We start from the raw sequence: 12,071 nt of genomic DNA on the forward strand, positions 1-12,071 counted from the left end.
AAACAGCGGGCGGAAAGCTAGCTCATATATTATAATATCATTAATAGCTCTAAGATGCCTTTCAGAACATATTCTTAAGGCTTTCAGTGGCGCTAAGTGGCTTATAACTGAGGGATGCATGTTTACTTGCATTTAATTAGACTAATTGCTTCTATAATTAGTGAAGCACACATGTATCTATCAATTTATATAATATAGAATCCTTGGAAATAGGTGGGTAGTAGATTCGTGACACCGGTTTAAACGATACGATATTTTATTTGATAGAGATAGAGATCGAACGGAAAAACTTACAAATCGTGGAGTGGATTGAGTTTCATTCAATGGAAATAAAATAAAGAACATAATTTTACAGATACTTTAAACATAACAAGTTTTTAGTATTTCCTAGTGTTTGATTTTACGCGAGTATTATACATTTAGAAATAAAAGATTTTGATTTTGTCTCCCCGTGACCACGCTCGCTGCAAAGTGTGCGAAACGTCGGGATAATAATGTAATGAATAAATCGCGTTTAAAAACCGTTAGAATCTTTAATTTCTAAATATCAAGTGCTCATTGGTTGTTTTGACACTAAAATCTAAAAAATATCGAATATTTGGTACTACGTGAACTATTACTTTGGACGTACTTAAACATTTTGTTTTCATCAACAACTAGAGAAAAACTGCTAGTATACGACAAAACAACATGGTATATAAAATGTTAGTATCAACACGATGAAATAGTCGTACGACGATAAAATAATCGTACAGTCGTAATATAAACGGGTCATGTGTTTGAAAAGATATCGCGAATGACATGTCACTCAGTGAGATAAATGTCGCCGGTTTCGTTAGTTTTATTTATTTATTACGCCATTATTTCAAATTGGGATACCTTGTTTTATTTATTGTGCTACGAAGTTTATTCTAAATGTACTTGTATTAAATTATTTGTCTTAAATCTACACTTGACATTTGACTTCAGACACATCTAGTGTCTGAACGAGGTAGAAAATGCACTGTATGCTAAAAATTTTCAAATATTTATCAATTCTTTACTTATAAATATTTGAAAATAATTATATCTTTAAAAAGTAGCTACCTAGATATGCAAAAACTACTGCAAATGAGGATATACTTTTTTTAATTCAAAAAATGTTTGTATAACTACAAATAAAGGGTGTCTCAGCGCCGATTTTAAACTTTAAACACGAATTTCTCGGCAACCTGCGGGGTTAGCTGGAGGGGAGTGGTAGCGTTCGATAGGTGACGAGTGCGGATTTTTTGTGGCCATAGCGCAGTGGTCTGGTACGCACCGTGCGTACGCAGTAGAAGCGTACTTATGCAATACGTTTTCGTTGAGTGAAAAAACGGTGTAAATTTGTAGTCGCTATGAAATCCACCGTTTGAGTGATGCCCCGAGTACTCAATTAATTAAGTCGTGAGGAGAGAAGTTTAGAGCGACAGGATGTTTACTAAATCATTCAATTGGACCACGAAATAGACCTGTGCGATCGATTGAACACATCGACCGCGTCGCCGCTGCGGTCACGGAACATCCAAGACGCTCACTTAGACATCATGCTGCCTCTTTAAGCCACCATCGGTAACTTTTTTGTACCTCAGCTGCAAGAAGAGGATATTGACAAGTCTGATGTATGGTTTCAGCAAGATGGGGCCACAGCCAACACTGCTAGGGACGCACTAAATACGTCATTTCCGGGAAAATTCATAAGCCGCTCTGGAGACATATTGTGGCCACCCAGATCTCCCGATTTAACCCCCGCTGACATTTTTTTATGGGGTTGTCTCAAAGCAAGAGTTTTTGATACCCCTCTTACAAATTTGGAGCAGTTGAAGACTAAAATAACGACAGAAGTGAGAGCCATTTCAGCGGACATCCTTCGGCGCGTCTCGGCCAATTTGCGTGTCCGATTTGAAGAGTGCATTCACTATGATGGAAGACATCTTGACGGTGTAATATTCTGTACATAAAATCCGCACTAATACACTTTAATTTACTACAGTAAAAATATTATGAATACAATTTGACTTTTCATACAAATTTTCAAAGTTTAAAATCGGCGCTGAGACACCCTGTATTATAGACGTATCTCTATCGCAAAACAATTCAGTAATCAATTTTATCAGCTGGTATGGGATCAGATCGTGTCAGGTGTGAAAATTGTCCGGAAAAATTTATTTATTATTTATTTAAATACAAAATACACCCCCACAACTCCACATAAAACATTCTATCTGTAAATATTAACGCATAAATTTCCGTAATGCAGCCCTAACCTCAAAATTCTAGCGGATAAAAGCGATTTATTACCTGAAAGTGAATACGGGATTGCACAAAATTTCCGCTGCAATAATTATGAAGCGTAACACAGTTCGAAACGTAGTCATAACAAGTATAAGCTTAATGTTACTGCCCACTATGACATAATTTCTAAGACAAAGTTTGTATCACCTCGGTTCCGATCCACAAAATAGTCACGTTATAGGCCCCATGGCTTTTTGTTCTGTGGGACTCGACAAAAAGAAACAAGGAATTAAAAGGGATACCTAACACTTTATTGTATAGGTATTAAAAGCGATACGACAGAAAAAAGAAAATTTGCATTTGCCTAAATTGTATCAGCGACCAGCGTACTCATTGCGGTCGTTTCCTTCTTTTTTTCCTAAAATTCACTGTTTTAGTTTGTAACTCATTCACCAAAAAATCATTAATCGGATCTGTATAAAATTTCATAGTAAGGAAATAATTGAATAGTAGTAGGATAGTTTATATTATCCTGGATGCATACCTAGGTTACTTTTTACGGGTGAACCTATGGCTTTCAGCTACTACAGAGTACAGACGCTTTGCACGCGCAGTCAAAGACACATATAAACAAAAATAATTTCGAATTCATGATATTATAATAACACTATGATATTATACTAAAACTCCGGCTGAGTGGCCAGACGGCTGGAGCCTAGGGCGACTGATTGAGGAACCTACGGACTATGCGAACGTTATCCAGAAAGACTGCCCGCTGTATCCCCACTGTCATGGGCTACACCGGTAAATCCAACCTCCTCAAATATTGTTTTAAGGAGGTAGGAACCAGCCCAATGGTGGACACATCTATGGGAATTATCTCGGCAGACACACCGTCCCACATCTCGACAACCTCGTGCGCCAGATCCAGATATTAGTGCCGTTTATCTGACTCGGCCTAAACAAGATTTATAATTATTATATTACATTAATTGGGAAAATCCCTCTAAACTAAAATATGTAGCCACAAGTTATAGACGAGTGGCCGCTACCGCAAAACGCCTCGGAGCAAATAATTTACGAATGAAACTACTGAAACTTGTTCGGTTCTATAATTGAGCGAGGGGCAGCTTTCAGCTTACCTAGGCAACACTATATTAAGCAATCGCCAATTATATGTTCGATTTGTATGGGAAATGAAAAATAAAGAAAACCTTCTGAATTTATTGCTATCTCCTTGATATTATATATACATAATTATAAATATTATTTTTAAATATCTAAGATTGATACATAATAAATGCCTGTTATTTTAATAAAATTAATATATTGGCAATTTCATTATTATCTATTTTACCATTTATATACTTTAAAGATTAAAGGAATAGGTCGAAATCACACCTTCTGACAGTTGACAGAATACCAGCGATGTAGTCGCAGCCGCTGCTGAGTCAAGACCCTTTTTATCGATAGATATAGGTATTATTGAATATTTTATCTCAGCAAACAAACATTTTTTTATTTAAGTAACATATTCCATTTCGTTTTTTCCTAGTGTATTGTAAACCTTGTTTCGTGAAATAATTATTGTTTATCTTATCTTATCTACGGGCTGTAATTGCTTTTATGTGTAACAAAATTTTTTAAGCACAGCTTACGCTTACGCTTTTCTTAGTCGAGAATCAACTTTCTTAGAAAGGAAGCGCTCATGAAGCGCTCGTGTGTAAAAAGCGACCATTATAATATTTAACTTGATTAACGTAATTTTTATTTTCAAATTTATTTTATAGAACATTTAGGTACATAATTTCTAAGAATAGCTTCGCTCGTCATTTCAGCTATACTGAAATTGAACTTCTTAAAATGGCTCTTTCAAATCGAATCAATAGATATTAAATCTATAAGAAGTCCTTCTTACTATAAAAATACTTTTTAAATTTACATAATTTATTATCTTAGTAAATATTTTATCTAATTTACACTTAACTGTATGCCTACGTAGTCTACGATATATAATATTTTTATCCACGATTATGATTGTTCGTAAAATTTTACCTGTTCCTAGTACATATTATAATATTACCTATGCTATTAATAATTAAATACCTACTTACCGCATTAAAAGGAGGTATAAAAATCAAACAACCACTTTGCTATATCATATTTTATTCAAACACATAAAAAAATCAATTAATATTTTTAATATTATCTAGAAAACATTGTCCATGTCCAATCAGGCAGGCCACTTTCTCCCAAGACGTTGCATTCAGCATCATCATGAGATCTGACTCCATTTGACTTGCTTCTACTAAAAATATCAAATAATTAAATGCAATATTAAGTTCAAAAAGCATATTTTTACTTTTTAGTAGCGTTCATGTGAAACACAACACAAACAAAAATTTCAGTTACAGTACAAAAATTACTAAATGTATTGTAGTTAACTAGTCTACTACATATTATATCCCTACTAATATTATAAATGCGAAAGTAACTCTGTCCGTCTGTTACGCTTTCCCGCTTAAACCTCTCAGTCTCAACCGATTTTGATGAAATTTGGCGCAGACAATCTTTAGACCCTGAGAAAGAACATAGGCTACCTTTTATTGTGAAAATGAAATATGTACCACGGGCGAAGCCGGGGCAGACCGCTAGTATAAAATAAAGTAGCTTCCGATGTCTGTCTATCTGTCTCTATGAAAGCTTAGATCTTTAAAACTATGCAACAGATTTTGATGCGGGTTTTTTTTAATAGATAGAGTGGTTCTCCGTTCTTGAGGACGGTTTCAGTATACATATAGCATTTGTGTGTGAAAAAAATCTATTTACATACTTTCACGGTCTTAATGTAGGTATTTATAATGTATATAGTGTATATGTATATAAATTATATATCTGTCTACGGTAGTAGGATGATGATTGCAGTGTAGGTACAAGAATTGCTATTCATCCTATTTTTTATAGAATCTGGCATTTCTATACAACTTACCAAAATAATAACAATGAAAAAGTAGCTGGGCGTACGCGTCAATGAATAAAGGAAAATTTGTAATTGTTATTTTATCGTAAGCCAGTTTATTTTTAGAAAAATCTGAACCACGCAAAAAAATTTGAACTTTCACATTAACTCAATACGAATTTTAACTCTAACAATTTTAAACAACTAACCTCTCATCTGATTAATATTGTCGACAACTTTCTTCAAATTAGATAAGTCTTTATCAATTTCAGCCTTTATTAGGTCAAAGAAGTCAGGCTCGTTCAAATATTCTGAAAACTTATTCGCTTTACTCATTTTCAGTAAAAAATAAATATCGAAAATTTATCGTTAAATTAGTTAGTACGTTTAGCGCGCAAATTTTCAGCTAAAAATATTCCAGCCAGTTCTTTTTTATTTACATTTTTTTAGAGGTTTAAAAATGCGTTCTATGATTCGCTTCGAGTATAAAGTGTTGTTTATGTTTTTAAAATAAATAAAACGAAAAAAAAAATAAATAACACTTTAACATTTTCCACGCACTTTTAACAGTTATTAACAAAATATAATCACTTCATATTATTATTTAAACCGAAAATTAAAATTTCAAAGAGTTCAATTCTGGCCGCATGAATGATAAACGACTCAATAAAAACGAAAACGACTGTCAAACAAAAATAGCGGGAAAACGTTAATTTTTAAGGCGAAGTAGGTCGGCACGGGCATTCTGCGTACAGCCAACATCTCATTGGCTAATGAAAAAGCGGAATGAATCGATGAATTATCAATAAATCAGTGCAAACAAGCACACAATGATGCCAATCATCGTGTTGAGCCAACTAAATCTGTTTTTGGATGAGTTTTGGTATGTCGCCGCGTCACTCACTGAATGTCATTGGATTTATAAATACGATCAGCTCCAGAAATAGGTGGCTACAGGTTTTCCAGGCGTACCGACTAAAATAAAATAGCCTGGATTCGGTTAACAATAATATTGTCCGAGCTTACTGCGCGGCCAGTGCTCATTCAGATAACATTTTTAATTCAGTGATAATGGATGACGATGATCTCCAACAGTTTTCGTTGCGATGGCATAACCACCAGGTAGGTAAGTAATTTTTATACACGATACAATTTATACACTCTTCTACCACGCTTGGTTTTTAACAATTTTGTAAATAACATTGAATGTCGACTGTCGGTCGAGACTCGTTCTTTAATGTTTCAAGTTTGGAAGCTTTGAAATGGCTGTTTAAGGCAGTGTACACACGTTTGACTGAAATAATATTTGTTAATAATTTCAGATACACAGAGGACGGTGTTATCTGACCACACTCACACGGACACCACACTACAAATGGTGCAAACGACTGCAGCGCCCCCTTACCTCTATATCTGTTATTTTGGAACACAAATTGTGGTGTTATGAAGAATAATGTTTGGTATGAACTTTGTTTACAACTAACCGAGCCAATTTCATGTTTGTGAACTATTTTGTGCATATTTACACGGAACTACGGAATATTTTAAACAGTAATTTATGTTTTTTTTTTCAAATGACACAAATCACAAAAAATAATTTAGTATGTTTTTCTTTGAATATGATTTTATAGAAGCATGATGTAATAACGATATTGTGTAATTAAATAATTAATTAAAAGCGTAGTTACCAAAATTAATTAGAGCTTACATACTTTAGGCTTTATTTTCTTTCAACTAATACAACACAATATAAACACTTACAAAACTTTAGCAATTTAGGTAACATTGTACCTAATTTGGTTTGATAAAATAAGTTAAAGAAAATGAAATTAAAACACGACTTATGAACCATGTTTTGTTATCTGTATAACATTATAATTATTATCTGTGCTATGAACTTATTGTTTTAGTAAAATTAACACAAATGAAATGATTAATCAATTCTATAGATCAAGGGCTAAACTACTACCCTGTAACTGACTTCTTCCTTACAATATCCACTTTGGCTATCTACTTGTTTAATAAATTTCATCCAAAACCTTTAAAACCTTTTTGAGACAATAAACGTAAGTATACATAATGGATGGCCGAGTGGTCAGGCTTTTCCATGGCGCGGCGTAGCTTCCTTCGAATGTGGCCTTACAAAATTGCACAAATATCGTGTAGATGATAACTGTTAATAAAATTAGTTAAAGTAAGTAATGAAAGTAGAAGTTTTTTTGTTATTAAATTTTCAATAGAATTTTTGAAGAAAAAATTAGCTGCATTTTCGGCCGTGCAGCATACCTAATTTTAAAGTAGGTAGCTATCCAAGATGTAGATTTATTAAAAACAGCGAAGGGAAATAATTTGTAGCCAAAATTGTCTTGTAATTATTCAATAAAATTCCATTCTCGATAATTTAACACTTCATTTATTTTATCAAACCAACTGTAAGTAAAGTAATCATTACGAAATAATGGTTAGAATTTTAACAAAGTTGGTTTATATTTTTTGTTACAATAATATTGTTCATATAAAATGCTAAGTTGTTTTTCGTACAATTAGAAAAATTGGTTCATTTAAATCAGCAGAAACACGTGCAAAATAACAAATTATTAAGCGTAAATAAGTACCTATAAAAAGACTAAAAAATTATTTTTCGAATAACTAAGGACGAAATGGATCAAATTCATTATTGTTTTATCGTATAATAATATTATATTATTATATATATTTATAAATAAAGTCTCCTCCATTCATCACTTGTGTACAAATAACTTTTAACCAAATTACACTGAATCTTTACACACCTAATTTAAAACTTCTCTACTGTACAGTATAAAAAATTAAACTGTTAATGTTATTAATAATAATACAATAATTAATAATCGTCTGTTTAACGTACTGTGGCAAAAAAACCACTATATGAATAAAATAAAATATTTGGTGTAAATATTACAGAGCAGTATCATCGGGGCCCTAAGTCGAATGCTAAATACTGGGGCCCTGAGTGACGTCACACTGAATGCGAATGGAGTATCGTTGCGAGCACATAGGCTTGTACTGGCCGCTTGTAGTCAGTACTTTGCTCAAATATTTAAGGTAAATTATTATTATACGAATGTGAATTATTTTTCATATCACTGTAATGTAAATAAAAAGTTATTCTAACAGTTTCATTTCGATCCGCGACCAAATTTCATGTTAAAATATTTTTTTACATTAAATGTAATTAATTCATTAGCTACCAATAGTGTGTGATGTGTGAACGTATCCAGGGTCGTACTTAGTCTATTAGAGGCCCTGGCTATATGCAAAAAAAAGAAATCGAGCCTCTACCAAAAGTAACACCATCATCTTGTAGAGTTTACTTATTTTATTACAAAAATAAATCATTGTTTTTCAATTTGAATGCAGATTTGTAGGTAGGTACTATGTATCAAATATATGTTTCATCCCGATATATGTGATGTAGTGACACACAAAAAAGTATCATAATGTTCTATTTAATTCCAGGAAGTAGACGACACAAACACAGTGGTTGTGATTGTCGACTGCGAACCTTCAGACTTACGACAATTGTTAACATTCATGTACACGGGTGAAGTGACAGCAGCTAGAAAGAGACTACCCTCGTTATTGAAGTTGGCACACTCGCTACAGGTTTCTGGATTAACTGACGCTGATACTGTGAGTTTGTGTTTTTTACGAGTTAGTGTGGATGATTTTATAAGACTTCTAATATTCAAAATCAAACATTTATTTATTCAATTAGTTATTAGACTGCTCCTAGAAGCACTTTTGAATCATCATAACATAGTTTTACCATGTACCACCTCTGATCTTAAAGGTCGCTAGGTTCGATTCCTAGTGGAATTTAATAGAAAAGAGGACTTGGCATAACACATTACATTTTTTTATCATTTCAGAACCCAACTGACGTACCAAAAGAAAATGAATTAATACAACCCACAAACGATATTCCAATCGAAAGCCAGTCACCGCCAATCAATCTAGAAAAATCTATTATCAATGATTTTACACAGGACAAACCAATAGAAATAGCACAAGATTTTAATAAAGAAATGCATAAGGATATATTAGCAAAAAATGACAAATTAAGTAAATTAGATCAAATTGTTCAAAATTTATATAGTTCGCATAATATTGGAAATATAGTAACGACACCGACGCCATTGATACCAAGCTTTACAGGTGAGTACTAATTTAATTTTTATAAATCTTAAAACTTACATCTGACTTTTTATGTGCATTATGCAATTAATACTTTGGTACTTACGTTCTAATATTTTGTTACACTACCTCGGTGAAGAATTGAATTAATCTCAAATCTCTTCTTTCTTCAAATCTATTTTAAGGTGCATTTTAAAAATAAAAACAAGACAAATCAAAAGCTTTATTCATTTTTTTAACTTTTCCATTCATTATGGCGATATTTCTCCATTGTGTTATCTAATATTTAAATAATTATTAATAATATTAAACTGAAAACTATCCCATATATCCCAGAAAATTCATTCAAGTTTATTAAAGCGAAGTATATTACAGCTACCTATTTGTAACCAAAATTAACGTTTTCTTCACTCAAAACTTTGTTTTAACGTAATATTCACTTAAAATCTATTTCCATTTTCCAGAACCTCCACAACCCCGCGACTGCGACAAAAAGTGGCGCACCCACTCCATATGCACTATATGCAACAAGCGTCTCTCGAACCAATACAACCTGCGCGTGCACATGGAGACGCACGCGGGGCGGCGGCACGCGTGCAGAGCGTGCGACCACGTGTCGCGGTCGAGAGATGCGTTGAGGAAACATGTGGCTTATCGGCATGCACATACAGCTTTGCGACATCCTTGATGTTATATTTATTTATTTATTTATAGATGCACCAACAGTAACTCAATTTGTAACATTATATAAGTAATCGTACATAAAGTCTTAATCTAAATTGGCTACTAATTATAGGTACATACAGCATTACTTGAGAATTGGATTGAATTTAGAAACACTAATAAAATCAAGCGTCCAATTTATTTACTCCTTTTTAGAGGCCCCAAAAATCCTTAACTTTATTTATTACTCCCTATTAGAGGCCCCACAAGTCCGCTATCATATCAAATACTCCGCGCGCAGAGCGTGCGACCACGTGTCGCGGTTGAGAGATGCGTTGAGGAAACATGTGGCTTATCGGCATGCCCATACAGCATTACGGCATCCTTAATGTGAAGAAGATATTTCAAAAGAACTGAACACTAATAAAATCAAGCGTCCAATTTATTTACTCCTTTTTAGAGGCCCCACAAATCCTTAACTTTATTTATTACTCCCTATTAGAGGCCCCACAAGTCCGCTACCATATCAAATATTCCGCGTGCAGAGCGTGATACGCCGAGGAAACATGTTGCTTATAGGCACACATATGCACATACTGTGATGCGGCATCCTTGATGTTATGCGAAGAAGATATTTTATTTATAAAGAACTGAAACACTAATAAAATCAAGCGTCCACTATACAGTCGAGAATCAAGATTATATCAAGATTATACGAATTTGTATTAATTCAATTTTTCCCGTATATATTTAAAGACTGGGCAGTTAGATCCGGTAGTCTCGTACACCAGATAGATAGTAATGCAATATAATCTTGCGTATGCAAGTTTACGCGATTTAAATTTAGTTTATTTTAAATTGAACTCCATTAAATTATAGAAAAATACTTTCTTCACAGTAAAATCGTTTTGTATACTTTAATTTATTTAGAAGATAGAGGAAAATGACATCATATACATATTATGGTATGTAACAGGACGTAATTTTACTTTTATTTTATTTATACGTATAATATATGTATAATAATTAGCCCAATGTTTATTTATGTATGTACTTACAATGTTTTATAAACGAATTTCATTATTTTAAGTTATATTTAAACGATTTAATTTATTTGGGCACTAGTTTAAACAAATGCATACTTTCTCTTTCGAATGGATTTTACTGTTAATATCTTTGTATGTGTATTTCATTCAACTGAAAGAAAAGCCGCTAGTAGCTTCTTGTAATCGCCAAACTCGATACATAATGTAATAAAAATTGATTTATAAACCCTTGAGATACCACCTAATGTCATCGAATTTGTCGTGTGGATAATGTTTATATCTTGTTTATATTATGTAAAATAAGTTAATACTCAAGCTGAAAAGCCGAATAATTAATTGTAGAGTTAATATTTATTTTATTTCCTTTCTTTTCTTTTACTAATAAGAGTTTAAAAAAGACACTAAACTGTAATTGTATATACTTTAAAACAAAGAATGTTAAACTTGAATAAATAAAAAACAAAATACAAGTGTACACAATTTATTTATCGCCTTAAATACATACTTTTAGTAGAAAAACGCATAAAAATCGACAAAAACCGTACAAAATTAGCTAGTACAAAAATACTGTTCACAATATCTTGTCAACACAGTCGGTTAAACAAAGCGTAAATGCGTTTCACACAATTAGTTGACGGGAGATACTCCTAAAATATATTTTGTCATTGGTAACTCATGTTAATAAGCCATTTTTGCCTTATATGCAAAATTAACTTGAAAAAATATTATCACACGGTAGGATATTCTTTCAGATTGAACCCTAATTATTTGTTTTTTTTATTATTTTTTGTATTAATTGATTAGTTACCAATGACCAATGAGAGATCTAAATATAAACTCAATAAATATAATTTCAGTAGAAATGCAGTTCAAGAGTATTCCTATTAATCTTAAAAAAGCTAAATAAATACGTTAGTTATATTTTAAGGATAAAACTCTTCTCGTTATATAAATATCGACCAAATGTTCTTAAT

At 32.5% G+C, this 12,071-nt stretch overlaps 1 protein-coding gene and 1 long non-coding RNA gene across 2 annotated transcripts; one reads left to right on the plus strand and one right to left on the minus strand.

The window, feature by feature from the left end:
* Window positions 1–4,402: 4,402 nt before the first annotated feature.
* LOC149479262 (uncharacterized) lies at window positions 4,403–6,061 on the minus strand. The gene is made up of 2 exons (XR_016317198.1): window positions 5,422–6,061; window positions 4,403–4,561 (listed from the first exon to the last, which is right to left on the minus strand). It is a non-coding gene; the product is annotated as an uncharacterized LOC149479262 (long non-coding RNA).
* Window positions 6,062–6,251: 190 nt separating this feature from the next.
* On the plus strand, window positions 6,252–10,216 carry LOC149479263 (uncharacterized). The gene is made up of 5 exons (XM_089707878.1): window positions 6,252–6,334; window positions 8,156–8,296; window positions 8,711–8,884; window positions 9,124–9,409; window positions 9,853–10,216. Exons 1-5 carry the CDS (start codon window positions 6,284–6,286, stop codon window positions 10,074–10,076), a joined length of 876 nt encoding a protein of 291 aa, XP_089564004.1. The 5' UTR covers window positions 6,252–6,283; the 3' UTR covers window positions 10,077–10,216.
* The last annotated feature ends 1,855 nt before the right edge of the window (window positions 10,217–12,071 follow it).

The sequence above is a fragment of the Colias philodice genome, chromosome 20 (assembly GCF_061535455.1).
Source record: "Colias philodice isolate Cphi_HAF_F1 chromosome 20, ilColPhil1 Martin Lab GWU primary, whole genome shotgun sequence".
Classification (NCBI taxonomy): domain Eukaryota; kingdom Metazoa; phylum Arthropoda; class Insecta; order Lepidoptera; family Pieridae; genus Colias; species Colias philodice.

What these genes read in the sequence shown, in the direction of transcription:
- LOC149479263 (XM_089707878.1), top strand. Translation starts at nt 6,284, where the DNA reads ATGGATGACGATGATCTCCAACAGTTTTCGTTGCGATGGCATAACCAC. An exon ending in TGCGATGGCATAACCACCAG is followed by an intron (nt 6,335 to 8,155) that starts GTAGGTAAGTAA and finishes TAAATATTACAG; the next exon opens with AGCAGTATCATCGGGGCCCT. An exon ending in GATTAACTGACGCTGATACT is followed by an intron (nt 8,885 to 9,123) that starts GTGAGTTTGTGT and finishes TTATCATTTCAG; the next exon opens with AACCCAACTGACGTACCAAA.